The sequence below is a fragment of the Staurois parvus genome, unplaced genomic scaffold (assembly GCF_062004578.1).
Source record: "Staurois parvus isolate SC_StPar_1 unplaced genomic scaffold, SC_StPar_1.0 ptg000123l, whole genome shotgun sequence".
NCBI classification, from domain to species: Eukaryota; Metazoa; Chordata; class Amphibia; order Anura; family Ranidae; genus Staurois; species Staurois parvus.
In genome coordinates this window covers 558,147-585,307 of record NW_028317919.1, presented here as the reverse complement: position 1 = coordinate 585,307, position 27,161 = coordinate 558,147, and the positions used below count along the sequence as shown (strand labels likewise).

At 42.5% G+C, this 27,161-nt stretch overlaps 1 protein-coding gene across 5 annotated transcripts in view; it reads right to left on the bottom strand.

Annotated features, from left to right (window-relative positions):
* LOC149467102 (integrator complex subunit 6-like) overlaps positions 1-27,161 on the bottom strand; it is a 93,873-nt gene that overhangs the window by 19,063 nt on the left and 47,649 nt on the right. For all 5 annotated transcript variants that reach the window (XR_016312015.1, XM_089672221.1, XM_089672223.1 and 2 more), the window contains exons 3-8: positions 21,771-21,920; positions 20,125-20,214; positions 19,761-19,944; positions 10,248-10,376; positions 7,775-7,938; positions 388-540 (exon numbers count right to left, since the gene is read on the bottom strand). Coding sequence is in view for 4 of the 5 variants with exons in the window: in XM_089672221.1 (XP_089528347.1) it covers positions 388-540; positions 7,775-7,938; positions 10,248-10,376; positions 19,761-19,944; positions 20,125-20,214; positions 21,771-21,920 (870 nt within the window). In the remaining variant the exon portion in view is untranslated. The remainder of the gene's footprint in view (positions 1-387; positions 541-7,774; positions 7,939-10,247; positions 10,377-19,760; positions 19,945-20,124; positions 20,215-21,770; positions 21,921-27,161) is intronic.

Genomic DNA, 27,161 nt, shown 5'->3' with positions numbered 1-27,161 from the left:
ATTCATCTGTAAAGAAGCTACTCAGCCTTCTCAGAAAGTAGTTTTGCATTCATACCTTAAGAGATAAATGGTTCAGCTAAAAAGAATAGGTATGACTATAGTATCATGTAATTAGCAGCCAAGTAGCCAGAGTACTGCCTGGCTTTTTATTTTAAGGTCTACTTATGCTCTTTCATTCTGAAAAACTTGCAATAGACATGATGTACAAAGGATCTTAAATTGGAATTCAAAAGAACTGCCAACATTCGTCTGTTTTAGTTAATCCAGAACATATGTTACGTTAAGTAGCCACATCATAAACCACACTTTTAATACACAGAATTTGTTATTATTCATCATCGTTCATCACCATCATCTCATCCCATCTCTGATAAATATAGTACAGACCTGCCAGCAGGTGTGAGGAGACTTCCGTTCCAAGATATACTGAGTTAAAGGAGATGGCTCTAGCTCATACTTATCAAAAGGTAGCTTATCAATAACCATGGGCTCACAGTCAACACAGGAGAACCTCACCACAGGATGAGCTGTGCGAGGAGGCTGCAAGAGAAAAAAAAAACAAAACACTAAATTAAAGATGACAATTCAAACTTAGAAACTAATATAATTGAAATGACCGTAATCATCTAATAACAGATAAAACGAATATGGATTGTCTTTTTACACTGTAGGTCATTTGTACCACTCTGTGTTCCTAGTGTGACTTTTAAATTCCCACAAGCAGAGCATTCAAAAGTTATTTTATATTGCAAAAAAAAAAAAAAATAGGATTTTTCTTTCCATACCTGTAAAATTATTTTCCTGCTACAGCACAAGACACAGGGTCTTTATCTTTACCCTGGGTTACATGCAGATACCTTCAGGTGTTTGGAAGCTGAGAGGGGAAAAAAAAAAAACCCCTACAGGGACACTACCTATACAAGCCTAACCAATCCCCGGTTTTGTAGCAAGCAACATGGAGATCATAAATAACAGAGGAGGGACTGGTGTCGTGTACAGTACTCCAAAGAAAGGCAAGCCAAAAATCCTATTTTCTTAATCATACAGTGTTGGACAGTGTCTAAATCACTGGTTACCCAAAAGCAATCCAACTGAGAGGTTTGCAACACAGCATGCAAACATGAACATGCTTGTGTAACAAGCAGCCAAGGAAGGGCTCAGCAGAACTCAAGAGAGCAGCTTGAAGCACCTTCTCCTCAAAACTGGCATTATGAGGCCTGAACACCCACCTAGTAAAATTTTGAAACCGTGTAAACCAAGGACCAGGTTGCAGCCTTGCAAAGCGGACACAGATGTCAGATGCTGAAAAGCCCAAAAGCAATAGATCTAGCAGAGTGCAGTTTAACAATGAAGAGTGGATGATTCAAACCAAACAGCCAGAAAATCTACCGCAACGAGGGAGGCAATGATTGACCTGGCGGAACTTTTGAACCTGATGGAACAAGTTGAGAATCTTCAGATCTAGAATGGGTCAAATTCATCCAATTGACATGGGAACTGTGAAATGGTGCAAATAGAACCATGAAAGTGGGTGAAAGGACTATGAACTGACCGCCTTACAAGAGCAGCAAGAATATCCATCAGTTACTGCAGGGAGAGAGAGGCAAATTAGAAGGCATGAAGCAGGGAGGAATCAGTCCAAGGAGGAAGAAGGAGTGCAAAACTCTAGTTTGTAGCCCCAGGAAATTACACACTGGACCCAAACATCTAAGACTGAGACCAGAAGGCAGCAAAGGTTGTCAAATGTTCAACACGGAGTGTGGGAGACTCATCACTAACAAGAGCGCTTGGAGCTAGACTTTGCTGGCTTGGTGGATCACATCTCTCAAAGTGTGTTGCAGACTTAGCTTGGCCACAACACTGCTAGTGTTTAATTTTTTTCAGGCTGAAGGGAAAAAAAAGAAAAGAAAAAGAAAAACACCTTCCTCCTCACAAATTACGTGGGTGGAGAAATTCCCTTCCCCGCCGTGACATTGCATTCTGACAGCAGAACCTAACTCTTTCAGAATAGACTGATCAGCAGCTGCAATTGAGGAGAATATTTCAACACGTCCCTTTAACAAAAGTCTTTCAAGCGATTGATTTCGGTGGAGTGGTGAAAGCCACGCACTGGTTGAAATGGAGCCTGTCCCTAGTGAACTGTCCAAATTTCGATCAGTGTATGGCCAGCTTTAGACTTGGAGCTTGAGGCTAAAAGTACTTATCCAAGGAGGGACCAAACAGAAGCACTCTCTCAAAGAGCAGACACTTGAGGTGCTTGCGCAGGAGTTCCCCTGACCAGCATTGGAGCCAAAGAAATCTCCACAAAAAAAGGGAGTGCTCATCCTGGAGAACTGGTTAAGTGAATCTACCAAGTTGATCAGCAGTAGCGCAAGGCCACACGTTAAAGTTATCATTGGTGATGAGCAAAGAGATCTGTTAAAATGGAGCTGGGGTCTCAGGCAACGCACTCAGTCCAGACAGTAAGTGTCTGGAAGATGGCCATGGAAACGACAGGTTGCATGGTGGAGCCAGCCATGGAAAACGGGGCCATAAAAAGCTTCTCTAACCTTTTGTCTGCTAGGTCCTTTAACAATGGATTGTCCTCGAAACACATCTTACAGATGTGATGGCATCCAAAAGGACTCCACTGGGGGTTGGGGGGGGGGGGTAAATATACCTGCTAGGGTGGTTTCTGTAGGACAGAGAACCAAACTGAGGTCCCAAAAAAGCATAGGGTGCTGAAATTGGGGCTTAATACAAGATACAGGGGAGAGTGAAGCCAGAGGCCTTTCAAGAAGAATGGATAGGGCCAAGACCTAGCCTCAGAGTGCTTAAGGCAGAGTTTCTCAAACAGGGTGCTGTGGAACCCTAGGGTTCCTCAGTCAACAATTTCTGCCTTTTAAATGAGTAACCATCACCACCAATGATCTTTTTAGCCATCAGTAAGGAGGCAATTCTTCCCAATGACCACAAATGTAAGGAGCATTCTTCTCACTGACCATCACACTAATGTACTGTGAGCGGTGAATATAATATTCATTAGCAGTGGTTCCCTGAAGGCAAAAAGTTATTTCAAGGGTTCCTTCAGGTTAAAAGGTTGAGAAAGGCTAGATTTAGGTCAAGTTCAGGTCAAGACCAATTTGTAATGTGATGCGCAAAGTAATCACTGGGAATGAAAAGCATGTGTTCACACCAGTCACTTGCCTGATGAAGGGGCCCTGCACGGATCTGAAACATTGCCTCTGTAAATATGATGTGACCATTGAATAAAGCTTTGGAACCATTTGGAGAATCTCTGGTTTGCTGGTGAATTTATTCAATTCTGTGTTCACACCAAGGTACTATAATAAATCTTCCAGGCTATTTTTGCTTTTAGCAAGTAGAAATCACAGACTCAAAAACTCCTCAATGCTTTAAGAACTGGGTTACAACAATCATGCCGTCCTGTTAAAGTCAGATGCAGGATGGAATAAAGGGGCCTTGAGATAGTATATCTAGCCTGCTGGGAGGAGGCCAGGGGTACTCCGAGTCACAGTATGTCTGTGTACCAGGTTCTTCTGGGCAAGATTGGTGCAGTTAGAATCAGTTTTCCTGTCCTGCTCTATTTTCAAGAGTAGACAAGGCAGTATTCACACCGGGTGGGAGGTCATAAAGTGGCCTGAACTGAGACCAGGAAATTATCAATCCATCTGATGCTAGAGCTAGGAGGATCACTGGTTCTGCCCTCCCCCATTTTTAGCATATTAGATTGATATCATCTAGATGCAGGGACCCCCCCACCACCACCTTGATCCAGACGATGATGGCAAAGGCAATCCCTTTTCCAGTTGTCTACTCCTAGGATGCGAACCACAAATCTCTGGACAGCGAGTTTTCATCCATAAGATTATTTTGCTTGCTTCATTCAAGGCAACCAGACTCCTCGTGCCCACTTGATGTAGATTGATGTAGGTCGGAGCCATGGCACTGTGACTGCAACCTGATTGGGTGTTCTTTCGGAATGGGGGTCTAGAATGTGGTCTTAAAGAGAAAGACTTGCTTGGGACTTGCCCAAGTATTCCAGGCGATTTGTTGAAATTGATTACCCAGCCATCTAACATTTACTGATAGATGGCAAGGAAATGAGTCTTTCAGAAGATGGTCATTTAGATAGCCCATGACTTGGATGTCCTGAGTTCTAAGGGCAAACATAGGTTACAAGACCTTAATGAACACTGGGAGCAGCACTTAGGCTGAAGGGCAGATGCGAAAAAATAAAAGTTGTTGTCTAGCCACTGAAGCACAGAAAATGCTAATGAGGTGGATAAATGGGAATGTGCAGATAGGCATCTTGGCTGTCCATAGATGCCATGAACTACCCTCATCTCAGAGAAGCAATTATTGACCTTGCAGATTCCATGCAATGTTTTTTGGATTTTAAGGAATATGTTAAGGAAATTTATATCCAGATTAGAGCAAATAACCAAGCTGGGTTTTGGTACTGTAAAAAGGTCTAAGTAAAATCATTTGAACCTGTCTTGTAGTGGTCTTAGCACAACTCCTTGCTGGGACAAGATATGTTTAGGACATTCTTCAAATCTAACTGTCCTTGGGCAGCTTTTGGTTGATTTAAAAGAAGAAAGTGGTGAGAGGGTAGAGTTTTGAACTCGCTTTGAAACCACCAATTGTATTCAAAAGGTCTGGGACATCTGACCCAGAGACAGGTAAAACAGATATCCTCCCTCCACTTTTAGGAGAGGATGCCCCTTCATTGTGAAGAAAATTTTGGGAAAAGCTTGGTAGCCTTTGTGGGCCAAGCCTTGCACCTAAAAGAATGGCTGAAGTTACTTTTTTTTTTTTTTAATTATTCTCAATTTTTATATTTATACAAAAAAGTTAATACACGGTTGAGAGTATAACACTAAAGAGAGCATCCACAGCCAAAGTCGTTGCTGGAAAAGTAAAACCTTCCCACCTGTGACCTCTTTAAAAAAGGAGTCAAGTGTCTCACAAAGCAGATGTCTTCCTTGGATAGGTATACATATGAGGTACCTATAGCAGACACCTTCAGTAGTCCAAGCATTCAGCCATAATATTCTGTGCATATGAATGGAGATTTGAGTCATTCTGGAAATTTAATTCATAGCATTTTCTTGGCCATCCACACAAAAATAGAGGCGAAGGCAATTACTGTAATTGCTCTGTAACAGCACAATTCTGAAATACAGGGTCATGTTGGTGGTTCATTCCCTTAGTTCATTTAGCTGCAGCTCTATATATATTGAAATTGCAGCAGGAGCTGGTTGCAAGGATGAGCCTGCAAGAGTAAAGAGTCTTTAGAAGCGTCCCTAGTTTTTTATCGGCAGAATCTTTAAAAGGATCATCATTAATAAGTACAGTGAGATTATTGTTCAGAACCGAGATGGCAGTATCAGCCAACAGGATCTGTATAAAGTCCATACTCAGTCTTCATGGACTGGTTTAATAGCGGTGGACTACAGCACTAGAACTGTACAGCACCCTGCATCTAACGCAACACAGTGCACCATGTACCGAGGTAAGTGCCCATGCCATCCAGTACCCAAAGCAACATTACAGGCTGTCTCCACAGCATGTGGTCTGGGTACAAGGTTTTACCCATGTTGCACTGATCTGGATACACTGCTTCTATTCAGTAGAAGACAATGAGGTTGAAGATAAAATACAGAAACATAACTAGTTAAAGCCTAAATTTAGCACACTAAGGACCCTTTCACATGGGCAATCTGATTAGGTACACCTGTTAGTTTTTCAGGCAGACCTGATCAGATGGTCCATGAATTCCTATGGACTGGTGGGTGTAAAAAGACCCCCAACCTCCAGTCTGATCCACTAAAATAAAATGGAAGGGGATCCGTTCCCCTCCATCTAGGCAGATTGGAGGGCAGTTGGGTGTAAGCGGATAGCCCGTCTGTGTACACCAGACTGCCCATAGAGCAGAGCCAGCTGTGTTCGTGACTGCTCTGCATAAACTGAGTGGACACAGACCTGTCATCTGCCCACTCACCTCCAATCAGCAGATCTGCCCTGTGTGAAAGAGGCCTTAATATGTGTTTCTTGTGTTGATTCTTCTGTTATGAGTAGAAATCTTCACCTGTTCTCACCACCACCCCAGTCCTCCCCCCCCCCCTTCCCCGTGCATACAATCTTCTGATGCAGCAAGGGTTACTACAACTAGAGGCCTTGCAGGAGTTCTCATCTAGAGAGTGTGGACAGATGAAGCCTTCCAATGAAAGCAAGAGAATCATACTCACTGTAAATTATGTTGCTTGTGCTGAACCACCTGTTTTTAGTTTTAGTTCTAAATCTTTCAACTAAGGGTGATTTTCTCCATGAAGGAGAAAAGGTCTATTACTTTCAGAGACTAGCTCAAAACAGACTCAAGAAGTGGGTTAGGGTTATAGGGGAGACACTCAGGATGCATTTCATTAAAGCTTTGTCAGTGTCCAATCACCTGAAGGTACCCACCTATAACCAATGGTGTATGAATACTCTGCATGTGTCCTGTTCTGTACGATTAAGATAACCCAGTTGATCTTGTTAGAATTTCAGAGCTGCGCTGTGCATACTCTTCTTACTTTGTCATCTCAAAGACCCTCTTCAGCCCTTCTAGCTCTTATCCTGGACTACAGAAGGACTGACCTTTATGTTGTAAAGATCTGGTTGAGAGTGATTTAGTAGTTTAGCAAGAGCTCCTTAGATGGGCTGACAACATTCAGTTCACAAAAAAACAAAAAAGCTTTGTGCTGTCAGGCCAAAACAGAAATAAGGAGCCAAGTATTTCTGGCAGATCAACAAGTATTCTCCTGTACGTGCAGTGTTTCAGTGGGGTAAAGCACAGGGAAAATATGCATGTATTGCAGAGAGCTTGTTCACACCAGGAGGTGCGTCAGAGAGCACAATCTTTTGTGTTTCCCCACCCATCCCTTTTAGGGCAGCCCAATAACTTCAAAATTACGTAAAAAAGGTTCTGGCATGATTATTAAATTTGTGCCTCACAAAATGCATGCTACTGTGATACTATGCGTTTTGGTGGGTGCAAACAAGCACAAGTTTGCTAGATGCTTGGACGTGTCAAAAAAAAAAAAAAAAAAAAGGGCATCACATTTTTGTGCTGTGTGGGGAAACACACAATACTGCATGTGTTTCCGCACCGCAGCTTGACTACTGATTCTGAATACTTGCCTAAACTATATCATCTTGCATGTGGGCATAGTAAAAAAAAAAAAAAAAAAAAAAAAAAAAATTATATATTCACTTCCCTGCTACAGCATCGGTCTGATACTGTAGTTGTCCCCCGCAGGCTCCAATGTTGAGAACTGACCAATTACGTTACCGCTGATCACTTGAATCCTTGACCTTCACTGAGCAGAAACCGTTGAACGTCATTTACTGGCTCTCTGCTCTGCCCCTCCGGTGCTCACTGGAGCACCAGGATGTACAGGGGGTGCAAGCGGCAGGCTCACGGAGACTGAGCCAGCTGGGTGGATCCTGACATTGTTAGGATGCTTCCACAGCCTAGACTGGCTCTATGACATAAGCTGTCAAAGGGCTTTAGTCTGCTGTCAGCTGATTATGTATAAAGGTTATGTATAAACTACTGACACGGAGACCTGCATTTACCCTGCAATGCAAAATAATATTTGATCTCCTAAAAACTGCTGGCAACACTTGCACTTGAATATTAGCTTGGCAAGCAAACGTTAATTTAAGTAGTGCCGGAACGCACAAAGTCCACTGTCAATTTCTACTTACATCCAGAAAATTAACTTACCAGCGTTGGTGAGTTCTGATCAGGCCAGAAGGACTCAGGAACTGGCCAGTGACCAACGGGAACACCGGTTTTTGGATTAGGCCGCACATAGATAAGCTTGTGACAGTTATGCCAGGCTTGTGGGGCAAAAGAATTAACTGGCTTGACGGAATCTGTTGGTCCATCTACAAAAATGAAGAGTAAAAAAATAAATGGTCAATCTTATTAAATATAGGTGAACATTTTTTGTTGTTTTTGAGTCTGAAATGGCAACAAGTTCTAGGTTCCAACTTGCTTACAGCAGTAAAAAGTTACCAGACGCTATGAATCAAAATGCTATGAACATAAACAATTTGATGTTTTGCATGCCACCAAATTAAGGTACATTTCTGGAGCTTTTATAGCAGCAATAAACCTCAAAACGTAAATTTATTATAATCCACTGTGAATGGAGCAGAAACGGAGATACCTTTGGGCAACAGCATTGTCACTCTGGGTAGAGGGGAGTGTTAGACGCCCTGGAATATTTAGATGGACTTTGCTAACACGTTAAAGTGGAACCAAACCCTTTATCCTTTACAGCCAAGAAAGCTTCAATATTTGACTATATTTCATGTGCTGTTGCCATGGTGCTGTACATGTGATCAGCTGTGTCACCAGCTATTTGATGGTTCAGTCTGGTTGAGATTAAACATAAGCACACTAAACTGTAACAGTTATTATTCAAGCCATGCCTTTTGGGAAAAACTGGTTAGTGTAGTTCCACTGTAGGCCTCATTCACACCATATGTGCAAAAAAAACTGAAGGGAAAAAAAAAAAAAAAAAAGGCGATATCACTTGTAGAGACACAAGCTTACATCAGTTTTCATGCCCATTTCAGTGAGTTTTATACTGTACATGTTGCAGATCCCTGCACAGAAAAAAATCTGCATGTGATACTAGTATTGTGGTGTGAACAGGGCACATAGTGAACAATTGTTTTCTTTGTGCCCTTTTAGAATGCGTGCACAAAAACTCACGTCTCTGAACACTGGTGTGAACGATGCCTTAAAGTTGAATTCCTTCTAATAATTATTAGTTACTGCAACTGTTTCTTCTTATCCCTTTTAGGATAATATTTTTAAATAAATGAATACAAATTGACTATTTTAAGTACCCCTGTCAGTGTTAAATGGTTTTTCTCAAGCCTCTACTTTTGCTGGACAGCTTTGTCTGTTAAAGGAAGTTGAAAACAGATTTACTTGCTGGATAAACAAGTAAACATAAAAGAAAAAAGCCAAAAAAAAAAAAAACCAAAAAAAAAAAACAAAACTTACAGACACAACATCTAGGAATTGGTGAGCTGCAATATAAATGTTTGTTTTTGGGTTCAATACTAGTTACTTTCCTCATAACTTGACTTTTTTGTACCGTCATGATTAGAGTGGTTTTTTTTCACAAGATTTTTTAACCGAAACCCCTGTCTCTTGGATGTCTACAAAGTGTTCAGGTGCAGTTTAGAAGCGTCTCCCAATCCACCTGCTGACATTAAAATGGCAGAGGGAGATGTTTAGGACAAGGATGTGTTTTTGCAACAATACTTTGTCAGGCAATGATGATTAAATAACATCTGGACACAGCATGTATACAGAGCACATACTGTAATTGTGCAATTTTGTGCCCACTCATCAGTGCATACACTCGTACGTTTCCAAAGATACATACATGTTACAAATAACCAGTATAGATCTACACTTTCATGCAGAAATGCAAATTAAATCAGGTTGCACAACTGGCTGTTAATTCAAAGACTACTAGAAAAAAACACTAGTAGGGACTATCTATCCAGGGGCAAATGGCCTGCTTTTATTTAAACTGATGCTGCTATATATGATACATATCCTGCACCCCATCCACCCTCTCAAGTAATTTCATCAGATTTCTGAGTCAGGAACTATGTTTCCTAACTTTTTAAAGGAAAAAGACAAGTAGAAAATGTTAAACATGCATTCTTTTCCAGTTATTACATTTCCTGGGCTTGCTTCATAAGCTTTTTGTACAGAAATATTGAAAGTCTGCTAAGGAACCTCAAGCTATGCCGATTGTGCTTATCCAAAAACAAATTTTAAAACTACCATTGCAATTTTGCCTACAACAGCAAAACATCTAAGGCACTGCTGTCTCTGACTGCTAGTCTCAGAAGATCTGTAGCAGAGATTTGGTGATATTACTAGTTTTTCTGGGTGTTCTTGGATGAAAAGTACTCTGTACCTTAAGATTGGTTGTGCCTACATCTGCCTGTTCTGTTTATTCTATTTTGTGGATATGTGCTTTCAGCCCCTCTTCTGATGCTTCTTGACTATTCCCCACCTGTTGCCAGATCACCACTCATCGGGTTGGGGGCCAAGCTCTGCAAAATCCTGATCCCCTGACAAGACTGCTACAGTGAGTGCAAAAAGGTCATAGTAAAATCTAATAATTAGAAAATCTAACAAAGGTGTAGACGATATTTACCTTCCACATTCGGAACAGGGTCAGGGCCAGTCTTCTCAAAGTTGATTACAACTCCACTCTGAACCTTCTGAACAAGGGATTCCAGACATTGGTTCAACATCCTCTGTGTCCTGACACAGTAAGAACGACCTGGAAAATAAAACTTGGTTAAAAAAAAAAAAAAAAAAAAAAAAAAAAAAAAGTACTTCTACCTGCACTTAACATTTTTCTTTTATATTCAGCTTCTATTAGTAAAATTTGTATACCCATCAATGGAATATATAAACCGATCTAATGGAAAGTAAAATAAAGGCCATAGCACAGTACTATTTTATGACAAGGGTAAACTTTCTCCATGAAAAGAAAAAAAAAAAGAATTCTGACTTACCTGCAAATTCCATATCCTGGAGTACAGCACAGGGCAGAGTCTTGACATTCTTAGATCCTGGGCAACAGACTAGAACAGGCAGCATCCCCCTTTAGCCCTACCCCACAGTGAGTCGGGTTTAGCAAGCAATGCAGAATAAGACAGGAACAAAATGAGAGGGTGGCATGTGTCTCCAAACCACAGAATTTACAAGCAAATCAAAATTCCTCTTGGTACAGAATACAGGCTTGATATTCGTAGACCTTGGGATACCCCAAGCAATAAAATGAGAAGAGTGAGCAACAAAAAGCAAACAGAACTGTGCCTACGGGCCTAAAAAGCATGGGTCAACAGACCCAACAGTGCTGCTGCAAGTACCTTGAGGCCGAAAGCTGCATCCACAGAAGACTGGACATCCACCTAGAAGACTAGGTGGTGGCCTTATAAACCTGGGCAACAGATGCTTCATGCGGGAATGTCCAGGAAACTCCTACAGACCTGATGGAGTGAGCACATATTAGTGCAGGAGATTCTTTAGCCTTCAGGGGACCCTGAGGATAAGACAAGTAGAGAGTCCATCTTCCTGACAGAAGCTGTAGCTTCTCTTCATTGTCTGGATGTAGTCAGAGCAATCTCCTTTGGGGTTTAAGGGCCAGGGACAAAGAAGGAAGGCTTCAGCCTTCATCGAGGTGGAACACAGACACCACCTTAGAAAGAAAGGAGGATCTTGGGTGCAAGACTACTTTATTCTTGTGAAGAATGAGGAATGACTCCCTTACAAGAGAGAACCACTAGCTCAGAGACATGTCTGACAGATGTCATAGCCACTAAGAAGGCTACCTTGCAGAAGAGATCATCCATGGGGAATACCCTGATGGGTTCAAAGGGTGGTTTCTGCAGGACAGAGAACCAATTTGGGGATCCCAGGTAGCACAGGGTGCTGTGGGGCGTTGTTTGATCCTAGAAACACCTTAAATAAAAGTTCAAAAAAAGAATAGAGTAGCTAGCTCCTCATCCCCAGCATAAAGGCAAACAGAAATAACTCCTTTTGGGACTTTAATGCAACTGACACACGATCACATATATGTGTGATGGTATGCCATCTGCATTAAAGTTCCAAAGGGGGTTATTTCTGTTCGCTTTAAGTAAAAGTTTTGTTTTTTTACATAAGTGAAAGCCAAGACAGAGAATTTTGTAAAAGAATGGACAAAACTGAAACCTGTACCTTAACAGCACTCAAGGCCAAGTTCTGGCCAAGTCACAATTGTAGAAATGCCAGAATGCAAGGCACAGAATAATAAACTGAATTGTCTGTTTTTACACCAGACAAAGAAGGATTTCCAGATACAATACTGGATCTTTCTGAATATGTTTTTTCTTGCTTTCAGCAAATGACAGAATGAGAGATCCCTCTGTTCCTCAAGACCTGGGCTTCATTCATGTTAGTGACGGAGAAGAAGGATGGAACAGGGGCTCCTGGGACAGCAGGTCTGACCTGTTTGAAGGAGACCAGGGGTAATCTCCTAGTCAGGTATTATGTACCAGGTTCTTCTTCTTGCCAGTTTGGCGCAATGAGAATCAAAGTTTTTTTTACCATTGCTCTATTTTACTTAGCAGGAAGAAGTAAAATTTGCACTGAGGAAAAGGAGTAAATTAGCCTGAACTGGGTTCCAGGAGATTATCAGACAATCCAGTGGCAGTGCTAGAGGATTCTTGATCCTGGTCAAAACCAGAATGTGAACAGAAGAGATCGCTGGAGAGTTTCTCCATCCATGATATGATCAGGTTTACTTCTTTCAAGGCTGCACAATTCCTGGTACAACCTGGTGACTTATGTAGGCCACAGCCGTGGTGTTGTCAGATTGCACCTTGATCAGGTGTCCCTGAAGAAGGGTCCCTAGTGCAGTGACATTTGTATCGCTCTGAGCTACAAAATGTTGATTGAGAGCTTGGCTTCCTTGGGTGACCACCATCCTTGAACTGTGAAAGATTGGAACATGGTTATCACCCTTTATTGGCATGGTAGAAACTAGGTTGGAAATCCACCAAGCTAGAGAGTTCCATGCTTGGCTAGATAGAAGCATAGGGAGATCAGAAAAGGAAGAGCGTCTGTTCTATGCCAACAAGATGTTGTGTTGGACAGTCCTTGAATGCCACCATGAGGCCCAGAACTTACGAAGATTCTCACACGGATGTCTCTGATATTTAGGCCGAGTGTGAGATCTGAGACTAGTTTTCTGGAAGAAAAAGTTTTGCTTGGGCTGTGTCTAGAATGAGGCCCAAGAATTCCAAGCAAAGGGAAGATTGGAGAGTGGATTTTTGAAAATTGATTACCCAACTGAAAGCCTAAAGTATTTGAATAGTTCCTGCGCACATGACTTTAGTTGCAATTTTAATTTTGTATATGGTATTACATGAGTGACAACTTGGGGGTTTAACTCAATGATAATGCAAACAGTGAGTCCAGTCCTTTTTAGCAACTCAGTTTAAAGGCTTTTTTTGCCCACTTTTATTTAAAAAAGCAAGCAAAAGACATCAGTTGCCCATGCGCGGGTTTCCATCATCACTGTAACGTGCAACAACAAAATACTTCAGCCTTGTTGCTCAGTCTCTTTGGCAATCCTGCCGGTCAGTCCTCATGCCTTGGCCCTTCTGACCATCAAACACACATCCCAGTGCTCGTGCATCAACTGCTGTACTTGTGTCAGCCTGTTCTCTGTCTCTCTTAAGCTTGGGCCTCTGTCTATCCTGTCCTGGACAGCACGGTGCAGACATGCACCTCTCTGCTCCCTTGCACTGACTCCTGGGAGGGTAGAGCACTGAACTCTTGTTTTGACACTACCATAAACCCTGAGCCATCAATGTACCTCTTTTCTACAAATCCTGGCCTAGACCACCATTTTACAGTGGCATGGCCTCGCCCTGCCACACATGTAACACATTCATATTCTTTGTAGTGCAGCACATATATTCAAACCGTTTGAGAGTGATCTCTGGTCACTTTTTTTGCTTGCAGCTTAGTTCATTGTTTATAGCTGGTGAGTGGAATTTATTTATTTTTTTTAATTCCTGTGACCATTTCCAGGTAGTTGAAAAAGAGATGAGTTCTTAAGAGGAAGGACGTCAAGATACAATGTGATCTGAACGCCCTGAGTTCCTAAGAAAGCAAAGAAGGGGTGCAAGCCCCTTTGTGAAATCTCTGTCACACTGCCATTTGACCAATCCACTGATCCCAAACTGAAGTGTTTGTCTCCTACTGCAAAGCTCAGAAAGTGCTGTGATGAGGTGGAAAAATGGTACATGGGAATATGCAGACAGGCATCTTGGATATCTATGAATGCTAGGTATGCCACTCATGAGGCGATTATGGACCTTACAGATTCCATATGAAACTTTGGAACATCAAGGTACTTGTTTAGGGATTTTAGGTGCAGAATAGGATGAATATCCCCCTTGTTCTTTGGTACCATAAACTGGTGTGAATGGTATCCTTGGAGCCTGTCCTCCAGAGGGACAAGAATGACCACTCTCTTAGACAGGAGATGATTTAGGGCTTTCTGCAAATCTAACTGTACATGGGCAGTTTTTGGTTGATTTGAGAAAAAAAGTGGAGAGTGGGTAGAGTTTTGAACTATTTTTAAACCACCGATTGAACCCACAGGTCTTGGACTTAAAGTGAAATGTAAACTGTAACGGACATATCCCCACTATTAAGAGTAAAGGCGTCCCTTCATTGGAAAGAGCTTTAAGGGCCAAGTCCAACGCTGAAATAAAGGACTGAACTCAGGCTTAGACGCTGAAATCTGGGTGCAGCATTGAGGTGCTCTTTGTTTTGAGGAGGTAGAAGTCTCCAAAGAGGGGGCTTTTAGAACCTTCCACTGCGGAAGAAGGATTTTTCCTCCTGTGACATCCCTGATGAATATGTTAAGTGCATCACCAAAGAAATGTCTTACTTCAAAAAGCATACACGTGAGGTGTCTTTTACAGTCAGATTCAGCTGTGCAGGCATTTATCCACAAGATTCTGCGCATATGGACAAAAAAAAAAAACAAACAAAATAATTCTGGAAATGTGTGTCATGACCTGTTCGAGGGCACTACGACAAAAGAGCAAAGCAGTAGGAAATGTTTGTAAGTGCTCTACCTAAGCATGGTCCTGAATGACAGGATCATGTTGATTGTACACTGCCCTAGTCCAACTAACTGCAGTATGACAAGCAGAAACTGCCACAACAGCAGGTTGCTGAACTGGGCATGCAAGAGCAATAAACAAGAGGCCGTTCGTGCATCTCAAACTTTTTTTTCAGCAAAATTATTGAATGAAGGAACATCTTTAGTGGGTACAATAAGCCGTTTGAGACCGAGATGGCAGGGTCTACCACTCGGGTCTACCACTAGCTGTATTAAAGATGCTAGTTTTCTGAGAAATTGTGGCACAGCTGCAGAAACGTCTTCCTTAGTCAGGTAGGCCAACTGTTGCATACTTGAGATAGAACTAGAAGTGAATGTAGAGACCAGTGTTAAAATAGGATTCCACCATTGCCATAAGTGAAAATATTCCCCTGTAGGGTACTCACAGAGTATGGTGCAAATAGGGCAAGCATGCTCGATAAAAGGAGTATGTAGCAACCCGGGTGTCAACTGTTCTGTAGTGAAGTTCTCATTGTAAAAGAGTGGGAGGAAGCACCCATGTACCTTATAAAAGGCTCAAGGCGGAGGTGGAAGTAAACTGTGCAACCTATGCTGTGGTGCAACACCTGGCCACCCAAATGAGACTACGCTCTGATTGTGGAATCTAGCAAGTTTGAAAAGCTCAACACCATACAACTGAAAAGGATTCAAATACATTCCTGGTTTCCCGATTGTTTTAAGGTATATGGAAATAATATTCATAATACAAATCACAAAAATCAATGTAAAGCAAGTAGTAGCGATATTATGTCTCATACTTGCTATGGGGTTACAACAATGATCCCATAAACAGGGTGACCCTGTTTTACCTGTCCATGTCACTAGTCCCTCTATAGGGTCCAGGTTTTGCCTATCATGGTGGGCATACCTCTGAGGGGGACTTCAGAGTTTGGTTTCCATAGGGATGGACCATAACCCTGGACCTGTATACCAAATACAAAAGTGAACGTCCAAGCAGGATCAAGTGCCCTAAGCAGCAATACAGGCCGCCTTAACAATGTGGGGTCTAGGTACAACTCCCTAGGTTATACTGAGGATGTGCTGATCTGATCATGGTTTCTATTGTTATACTAGAAGACTGCGTTTGACTGGAGAATCAAAAGTAAAATCATAAACTAGTTAAGCCGAGAGTGATTTCTTCATAGGGAAGGAGAGGTCCATTCCTTTAGGACACTATCAAAATACTGAGGATTCATGGAGAGGGGTGTGTCCTCAAAGGTTTTTCCATTGTTCAATCACATGATGGAACCAGCCTATTACCCAGGATCTATAAAAATCTAGCCTTTTCATCATACAGTGCTCAGCACAAAAAAAGAGTACACCCCTTTTCAAAATGTACGACTTTAATCAATACGTCAATGAACACAAAAACAATTTCCAAAATTTTTACAAAACCGAGTTTTGTTTAACTCATTTCAGTAAGGTTAATAAGGTAACTGATTACAAAATCTTCATTTTTGCATCAACCAATTTGAGTAAAACTGAAGACACCCCACAACAAGAATTACTACATCTAGCATTTTGTATGACCTCCATGACTTGCAGCCCCAAGTCTTCTAAGCATGGAATGAACAAGTTGGCAACATATTGCAACATCTATCTTTTTCTATTCTTCCAGAACGACCTCTTTTAGAGCCTGGATGCTGGATGGAGAGTGATGCTCAACTTGTCTCTTCAGAATTCTCCATAGGTGTTCGATTGGGTTCAGATCAGGAGACATACTTGGCCACTGAATCACTTTTATCCTGTTCTTCGGAAATGCAACAGTGGCTTTAGACATGTGTTTTGGATCATTGTCATTTTGGAAAAGCGCACAACGACCCAGGGCACAGAGTGATGGTAGCATCTTCTCTTTCAATATAGAGCAGTACATCCATGAATTCATGATACCGTCAATGAAATGCAGCTCCCCAACACCAGCAGCACTCATGCAGCCCCACAGAAGGGCACTGCCACCACCATGCATTTTTCTTTGTACTCCTCACTTTTGTGACACCATATAGTTTTGCAGTCATCAGTTAAAAAAACATTTATCTTGGTCTCTTCACTCCATAGTAGAGTCCCAGTAGTCTTCTTTTTCAGCATGGGCCCTGGCAAATTCTAAGCAAGCTTTTTTGTGCATGGGTTTTAAGAGAGGCTTCCTTCGTGGACGACAGCAATGCATGCCATTCCGCTGCAGTGTACACCATATTGCGTCCCAGGAAACAATCATCCCAGTTTAGCTTTCTACTTCTTTAGCCAACTGCAGTAAACTTGCATGGCAATTTTCGTCAACCCTTCTCATCAGAAGATGCTCCTGTCGAGGTGCTAACTTCCATGGATGGCCTGGACTTCTCTGTGAGATGACTGCAGTTCCATCTTTGTTAAATTTTTGCATCACTTTTACTACAGTATTCTGACTGAGAAGTAAAGCTTTGCTGATTTTGTAGCCTTCACCTTTCTTGTGTAAAGAAATAATTTTCTTTTCTCAGGTCTTGTGACATTTCTTTTCCATGTGGTGTCATTGGTGACAGCATGAAATGGGAACAGGATATCTTTGTTAACCGTTTCAATACCGTGCAATTTTACACCTTCCTGCCCAGGCCATTTTTCAAGTTTCAGCGCTCTCACACTTTGAATGACAATTGCGCGGTCATACAACACTGTACCCAAACTAAAATTTTTATCATTTTCTTCACACAACTAGAGCTTTCTTTTGGTGGTATTTAATCACCACTGGGGTTTTTATTTTTTGCTAAATTAACAAAAAAAGACCAAAAATTTTGAAAAAAAACACACATTTTTCTTTGTTTCTGTTATAAAAGTTTACAAATAAATAATTGTTCTTCATAAATTTAGGCCGAGATGTATTCTGCTACATGTCTTTGGTGAAAATAACCCAAATTAGGATGTATTTTTTAGTTTTTAGGAAAGTTATAGAGTTCACAAACTATGGTATAGATCTGAAAATTGATCAATCCTGAAGTACTGACGGCCAATCTAATTTCTTGAGGTCCAAGAATGTCAGAATAGTACAGATATCCCCAAATGACCCCTTTTTGCAGAGTAGACAGTCCGACGTACTTCATAAGAGGCATGGCGAGTTTTTTGAAGTTGTATTTTTTTGTCATAATTTTTCGGAAAATGAAAAAATGAAAACAATTATTTTCACTATTTTTTTTTTTACATACTGTCACCAGTGCAGTACAGCGTCATCATATAACTGGCATGGCGGTGAACAGGGACACTGACTGGTGACAGTATGAAAAAAAATATATATATTAATTTTTTTTTATTTTTTTATTATATTTAATTTTTTATTAAATTTTCTTTTATTTTTTTTAAGATTTTTTTTTCATATTTTACTATGACCAAAATAGTACAATGTTACCCTAGTAACAATGTACTACTTTGGGGAAGTGATCAGTATTTTTTTTTTTTTTTTACACAATTTGCTTATAGCAAAGAATTACTTTGCTATAAGCAAGCCTTTACCTGAATGAAATCGATTCATTCAGCTTTTTTTTTTTTTTTGTGCTTAGCTGTGATTTGGTCACAGCTAATCACATGACATGTGCATGTGATTAGCTGTGGCCATTCACAGCTAGGCACTAGTATACAATGGATGGCATCATGAATGAAGCCATCCATTGTATACAACGGTCATGTGACCTGCTGTGATTGGTCACAGCAGGTCACATGGTACCAGCAACGGGAGTCGGTACTCGGATCTGTCATCGGCCGTGTCCGAGGTGCACGGCTGATGACAGATCCCACTGCTGCGCCGCTCTGCACTAGCGCAAACGGCGCACGTGCGGGAGCACGCCAAATGGCAAGTACCCGGAACGGAGAGACACTTCTGAAGCCGCCAAACGGCCATTGGCCGGGCCGCTAACGGTTAAGCAACACCCTTTTATAAATCAACTGTCTGCTGGTCACCTGTTTAATGAATAATTAAACTCACCTGTTGAATTCTTGTTAATTCAGATTTTGTCGTCTAAAATTTAGCTTTGCGCCTAAGACTTCCATTGGGGTGTGTTCATTTTTGCAACATGGTCTTGAATGAATGTTAGGAAAAATACTTTATGTGTGCAAATTAACCAATCTTGTTTGCAATCAATTTGCGGGAATATTAGAAAATGTTGATTCTGAAAGGAAAGTAAAGGTTTTCTAACAAATCTGTTGGGATGTACTCATTTATGCTGAGCACTGTATACCTTACCTTAAAATGTTAAATCTGTTGTCACTGAAGGTATTTTTTTAAAAAAGCATTATCTACCTGCAGAGCAAAGTGGGTTCCTCTTTTTATCCATGAAAGCCAGGGGTTCTCTTTGTGTAATTTCAGTGTTGAAGTTTACACAGGGTTAAGGACTTCCTCTACTCAGATCTGTGCAATTTAACCTGGGAAGAATTGACATGCTCCAAAAAACATGGACCTATCAGGTATTTCCCAAGGTTTCATAAAAAGCAAAAGAGAAGCACAGCAGAGGTATCAGGGTGAGGGTAGGGAGCAATATTAGCAAAATGACTGTTTTCTTAAGCAAGACATCTACTCAGTTATTACTGTATGATGCAAGCAATTTGGTTGTATCATTATTTGTGCAATCCTGATATGAAAATAAAACTTGAAGATCACCCTGCTGGGAGACAGCACTGACCATCTGTTTGGAAGAGTCTTACATGAAGTGATAACACACAATTCTGACAGCAATAGAAGCACAAGCAGTGGTATGAGGTCAACGGAGAAACTCGGCATCAAGACTGCAATGTTAAGTATAACTTTACACAAACACTGACAGCTTCATAATGATATATTTGAATGAAGGTCTCTTTTTCAATCCTAATTGAATGGAACATCCATACATTAGAAATAGAATCGCCAAGGATGTGTTTTTAAAGGCAGACAAAGGAAGAATACTTGTATTAGGAACTCGGAGGAGATTCTCTTCTGCCAGGACACACTAATTCACACTTAACTTATAGGTGCAGATATCTTACCTCCTGTGACTTCACACATCTGTGTAATGGCAGACTCATCAGATGGCACACTGCCGAGCTGCTCAGGCTCCACAGACGAAGCTCCAGGAAGGCGAAGTGCAAGTGCAAATAACCTCTGATCCCACCGGAATGGCTCTTTAGTGAGTTCACTTCCCGGCAACGGAGAGTTTAGGGGAAGATGGAGCTTTAAGAGAGAAAGATAAAGAGAGCAGATAAAGAAACATACAATAAAGAGTTTGCTCTAGCAGGACTATAGTCACTTAGACAATGTGAAATGTAATCAGATTATAGAATGACATGCACAGAGCATTCTGTTTATATTAAAGTAGTCAGTGTGGAGCAAATCATAGCAGAAAACACTCACCTCTTCCTGAACACCTGAAGGAATTGTAAGCTTGTTGCCATCTGTGATGGTGATCAAAATGGAAGGCTCCAAAAAGAATGGATTTCTTCCCTTAAAGAATTAAAAAAACAAAACAAAAACATGAACACGAACCAATAAATTAGAACAATTTCTGCAAGCAGATATAACCAGCTACAAACTTGTGTCATTCTAACTATGAAACAAGGAATAATTTAACAGCTACAGTCAAGCAACCCTGATCTTTGTGGAACACTTCCAGTCTGCAGGTTAAGTCCGATATTGTTTTAAAATAAAAAGCCAATTAAAAGTGGAATCTTAATGAGATTAAAATTATGTTTTATTTTATTTTTAAGAAGTGCAGTCACAATCAAGTTTGGGGGTTTAAATATTTTTTATATAGGAGTAATCATAAGCATATATTCGATATCAAAAAAGCCAGCTAAGACCCAAGTAGATTGTGTGAGTAACGGACTGGCTCCATTCACCAGTACCAGACATGCTGGTTTAAAGTGACAAATGTCCAGCACGACACAGACCCCCCTCTCTCCTGTATCTAAGCTGCACATAACAGGTGAGTGAAAATGAGGACAATGAAAGCACCATCTGCAAAAGGACAGCCAGATCTAAACCAGCATTTATGGTGCATCAGCCATTTGCTTATGCTTACACAATTAAATTGTTTAAAGAAAATAAAAAAATATCCTGACAGAAAATTGGAGGTTCCAGAATGTACATATCTAAGAGGCACTGGGAAGTCAAAACGTATTTATAACTGAGCCGTGAAGGGGAAACATAAGGCTCTAGCTAGGCAGTTGACATATGACACATGACAGAGCGATCCTCCAATGGGTACCCAAAATGTCTTTCACAGCATAAATCGTAAGCGCCAGATCAAAATCGTGAAACAGCCCACACAGCTTTAATGGTTCACAAAAAAATAGGCGAGTGAGTTTATGTTTATCCACCCCTCCTTTCCCTTATCCAGTTACAGAATACAAGACATTTTATCAATGGAAAAGAGGGAGGAAGGAGAGCTAGTGGCTGCTAGAGATGGCAAGTCTCAGCAGCAGAGCCCTGAAGATCAAAGCCGACAGTAAATCTGTCATGAAGACAGCGCAGATTTTCAGCATGCCCAGCAGCCCTCTGGATGTAGCATATACAGCTTTAGTGATAAGTAAATTGGACCCTTTTTTTTGTGCTGGACTTTGAAATATTAAAATTTAATTTTTAGTATGCGCTCTTTGGTAAATTCACTTTCCAAACTGTAATTTGAAATGAAAGCTTGTTTATCTTTCAGGAAAATAATATGCTGCTATAAATCCACTTAGCAAGGCTACATTGAGAATTGGCCCGGAAGCGTGTACATGCAAGAACCCCAGCAGGGATCTTTGTGATTAGCGGCAGGAGGCAGCCCCAATGAATGCAATGGGAGACTGCCAGCTCCCATGTAATTGCTATGGGGCATTCACATGTGAGTGATGGCACCTGAAGACTATCTTATGCAGTCTTTACTTTCCTATTAACAGATATGAGTTGCCCATCTGCATTTTTCCTTCGAAAATTCATTGCTGATTGTCTAACTTAAAGCACATGTCAACCCGGCAGTGAAAACTATAGGTAAAAAGCGGAGGATTTTTGATATATACCTGTCCATAGTTATCAATTCCAGACACCAATCGATTCAAATTGAGTAAGTCAAAGGAAGATCTTAGTGCCTGGCCAAGAGTAGTGAGTCCTGCTGCTTGAAGGTTCTTCAACTCATTCATAAATGTTGCATGGTTCTCCTTCCAACCAGCCTGTGGATGAATGAATGAGTTAGTTAAAAATGAAACAAAAAAAATAAAAAACAAACCATGCTTTTGTTTGAAAAAAATATTTCAGGACAGCTTGTAAAAAGGTATAAAATGAATATACTATTTAATTTTGTGACTTTATCTAATAAAGAGTGTCAATATAATTTGGGAGTATATGGTAGCTCACAAAGAATACTGCAAAAGTAAACAGAAATTAAAGGGCAACTCCACTTTTGTGGAAACCAGTAAATTAAAAAAAAAAAAACCCAAAAAACAAAAACAAAAAAAAAACAAAAAACACAGGATTTTATTTTTTCTTTACTCATCGTAAAATCCCTACCTATGGGCAGTCCAAACTGGTAGTAAACCCCCACTCTGCAATAGGCAGCTCAGTTCATTACAAAGTAGTACAATAGACAGCAGGGGTGGGTGCTGGGTCTGTCAATGAAGTCAGAGAAAGATTTTATGGTAACAAAAAAAATCCCGTTTTCTCTTTCGTTCATTGACTGACACAACCTTCAAAAATCTTGACCGTAGGTCCAGGTAGCCGCCTTACAAAACTTGAGACACAGACACCTGATGTCGAAAAGCCCAGGAAGCACTAATCGCCCTGGAACAGAGTGGGAGGCACCCAACCCTTAATTGCATAAGCCTGGACAACCATCTGCCTGATGCAACGAGAAATAGGGGCCGAAGAAGCCGCTAAACTCTTTCACGGACTGTCCACAATTGCAAAGAGCAAATCCAACTTCCGAAAGGGGGCTGTAACAGAAAGGTACACACAGATGGCCTGGGCCACATCCAACGAGTGCAGCGCATTCTCCTTAGGATAAGACGGCCGCGTGCACAAGGAAGGGAGGTCAATGGCAGACATCACCTTCAGAAGAAAGGAGGGAGGCAGACGAAGAACCACCTTATCCTTGTGGAGAACCAGAGAGGGAGATTTACAAGACAAGGCCGCCAGCTCAGACACCCGATAAGCGGAGGTTATAGCAACCAAAAAGGCGATGCTCTAAAGAGAACATGAGCAAGGGGAGATCCCTAATGTTCTCAAAATGGTGGTTTCTGAAGGAACGAGAGAACAGAACAAAAAAGGTATGAACCAAAGAGTGCGTAGCTAAGGGGCATTGAAAAGAGATCACCAGAGCAGACACTTGACCCTTAAAAGTGCTCAAGGCTAGTTTCTGATCAACACCGCGTTGTAGAAAGGCCAGAATCCGAGATATGGAGAAGGAGCATGGATGTCACTCCATGGCCGTCACTCCATGGCCTTGCAATATGAAATGCAAGCCTTCCAGGTGCAATAAGTCTTCTGGGAAGTGGACTTGCACGCCTTAAACATAGTGGAAATCACATAAGCCGGCAACCCCCTATCCCTCAGCACCTGGCTTTCATTAGCCAAGCTGTCAAAGCCTGAGATGGTAAAGCAGGGTAGAATATCAGCCCTTGAGACAGGAGATCCTTGGAAGTTGCCAGGGGCAGTCTGACCAGCCTCACCACGTCGATGTACCAGGGTCGCCGAGGCCTATCCGGAGCTATCAGAATAACCGGAATCCCCTCAGCCGCCAACCTGCGTAGTGGACAAGGGAGAAGCTTAAGACTACAGGGCTCCACCAGAGCATCTGATGAATTCACCAAGGGATACTTTGCTCTCAACATGAATCTCGGCACTTTCCGATTAAGACGGGAGGCCAGCAGATCCACGTCCAGCATGCCCCACCGCAGATAGATTGTAACAAAACAACTCCGGGGTGCAGGGACCATACTCCCTGATCTAGCATCTGGCTTTCCATTTTTCTAATGTAGACGGTGGAGAGAGCCAGTACATGAAGTTCCGCCCACTGAAGAATGTGAGACGCCTCCTGAGCCGCTGCCAAACTCCTTGTCCCTCCTGAGTGATTAACATAGTCCACCGCGGTGGCGTTTTAAGACTGGATTCTGACTGGATGCCCGCACATTAGCTCCACCCAATGGGAGAGACATAGTCTGATTGCACGCAGCTCCAGAATGTTGATCGGTACACAAGACTCTTCCGACGTCCAATAACCCTGGGCCAACTGAAATCTCAGAACACCTGCCCAGCCAGTCAGGCTGGTGTCCGTTGTGATCCCCATCCAATGGAGAGAGGGAGAAATGACTTCCTGACCCAAAGAGCAAGAGACCATAGCCACCAGAGAAGAGAGGCCTTGGTCAAGCATCCCACGCAGATCTGGTTGTCCAAGGACGTTGGAGATCTGTCCCACCTGGATAAGATCTCCTTCTGCAGGGCCCAGGTATGAAACTGGGCATAGGAAACTGCCTAAAAAAAGTGACCACCATGAGACCCAGAACCCTCATGCAGAGACTGAGACATGACCACTTGGGGGAGAGCAGCAAGCACACTGCAGTCTGGAGAGTCTGAATCTTGTCCAGCGGGAGGAACACCTTCGCCTGTGACGAGTCGAGGATCAGCTCCAAGTATTCAAAGTGCTGGGTCGGGAGCAACACAGATTTCTGGGAGGTTTAACACCCATGGAGTTAAAGCCAGGCCAAAGGGTAACACCACAAACGAATAGTGCCCAATCGCAAGTTTCAAGAAGCGCTGGTGACTGGGACAAATGGGAACATGCAGAAACGCGTCCTTGATGCCTATGGAGGCCAGGAAATTCCCCTGATGGAGGGCGGCCACCACAGAACAAACTGATTCCATCTTGAACCTCCGTACTTTCACAAAACAATTGAGGGCCTTGAGGTCCAGGATTGGCCGGACACCTTCCTTCTTCGGGACCGTGAAAAGGTTGGCGTAGAACCCCCAAAACTTTTCCAAAGGCGGCACTAGGGCTATCACACCGTGAAGGAGAAAGCCCTGCACCACCCCATACAGAGCCTGCAAACGAGATGGGGAGAGACGAAGATTAGAAGGAAAGAACATGTCTGAAGTTGTCGAAAAGTAGGGAGGCCCACCAGTCTGCGAACCACGAAGGCAACCACCCTCCCGAAAATTGGTGGGGGCTTGTCCATTGGCTTGGAGGGCTTGCAAAGCCAGGAGCACTTAGTTCCAATTGCAGGAGCCTTGGTGGGCAGGGAACCTTTGTCAGCTGAGGCCCTGTACCAGCTGGTCCATCAGTTCCACATAGTTTGGGGTGGGGGGTACCTGTTCATTGCCCAAATTACAGTGTAAGAGTTTAGCCCACTCAGTAAGCATCTGAGTCACAAGAGCTGTGGCCAACACTGGGCGAAGGGCCAAGCCCGTCAATGTAAACATAGATCGGGAAATAGATTCCGCATTCCTGCCTGTGGGGTCCCTGAAGGAAGGAGACCCCTCCTCTGGAATCACTGCTGCGGGCATTCCCAATCCTTGTAAATAAACCAAATTAAAATAAGGCGGGTAAGGAAAAAAAAAAAAAAAAAAATTTTGCGATGCGGATCGGCTTGTGACACCCAAAGGGGACAGACTCTTCCTCAGTAACCCCAGAAGGATCCTCAATCTTTAAGGCCGTTAAGGACTCCTCACTATCAAGATGGATCAGGGGCTGCGTCATCCGAGCACTTAGGGAAGGCCGAACCCACGACAGCAGAGCCCGACTCCTGCTCAGAATCCTCCTCAGAGAAGGGAGGGGGAAACAAAGGATTCCAGGACCACCGACAGAGCATCCAAGGGGATAGAGGACCCAGAGGGACTAGCAGCCGCCACGGGGGGGGGGGGGGGGGGGGGGGGGGGGAGTCTGGAGGTGGGACACCTGCTTCAGACATCATGGGAGGATCCCATGCTTGAATGGGGACCACCATGAACAGAACATCCACAGGGTAGGGGAACAAACACCCCTAAGCGCTGCCATGGGCCAGAGGGGATCCCAGTAGGACTCACCACCACCGACCCAAAGAGCTGAGGAGCAGTGCTGTGCGCTGTATGTCTGCCAGGTAAGGGGAGCTCCACGTGTAGTAGAGCGTGCTAAGGCCATTCCCGACATCTGGGAGATGCCGATCCACTCACCAGGAAGTCCTGCCCAAGGGAACTGCAAGAGGCTGCCAGCTGGCTACAGGAAAATGGCCATCGCATGAAGCCTGACCCCACCAACAAAATGGCTGGTGGGCACGGAAAGTGCCTCGCACCCTAAAGGAGAGCAGAAAACCTGGCCGAGGGGCAAGGCCTGGCACCAAAGCTGGCAGGGGTAGGTAAAGGGAAGCTGGCCGGGGAAGCAAGGAGCTGCTAAATGAGCACAGCGCCTGCGGAGAGGGGTGGGGTCATGTGTGTCCCTGCGAGATGTTATACCCGCTGGCTGCCCTGGTCCACAATGGGGCTCATCACAGCCGTCCCAGAGCAGAACTAAGGTCTACACATGCTCATTGGCCAGGCTGGGGAGACTACAAAGATCTATATTATACAGCCTGTGGCCCAGCCCAGCAGTTGATTGAAGATCTCTGTTGAAAGGAGAGGAAAACAAAAAGAGGGAAAAGCAAAAATCTATGGAACCACAGGTCCCAGCAGGAAGCCAGGTCCTTACTTCTATACACTAGGCAGAAAAAAAACAAAACAAAAAAACAAAAAAAACAAACTGAGCTGCCTATCGCAGTAAGGGGGTTTGCTACCAGTTAGGACTGCCCATAGGCAGTGCTTGTTTTTTTTTTTTTCTGCCTAGTCCTACTCTTGAAGGTGGTGCTATAATCTTATAGTCAAGATTATGAAGGCTGTGTCTCCATCAATGAACAAAGAGAAAAATAGTGTATACAATTGTGACACAAGTCATACTGTAATTCAATGTTATTAAAAAATTAACCCTCCACAAATGTCATTTTCTGCTTGTGTGATTGCCTGCTTTTTCCAGAAGTCTGCACTAAGATATAAGTCAGATCTTGGGCATCCCCTGCAACAAAATTTCATTTTTGGTGAGATACTCCCAAAAGAAAATCATATCTAAAGAGATGCAGATCCTGCCACTTTCTTCATTAAAGCCCTGCAAGTGCAGCAGCTGACTGATTATAAAACCACTCCCATACAGAAGAGCTAAGAAAACTAAGAAAAAGCTTTCACTAGCACTAACAAGAGAAATGCTAAATCTCTGGCTCATGTTAACACCTACACTGACAACAGAAGGCACAACAAAAGCAAACTGTTCCTATCAGACATCAGGTGACATCTGATGGCTGATGTCCAAGGCAAAGAAAAGATTATTAATATACAGGATTTATATAGCATCAACAGGTTGCTCAGCGCTTTACAATATAAAGGGAGACATTATAGCAACGATACAGTTCAATACAAGA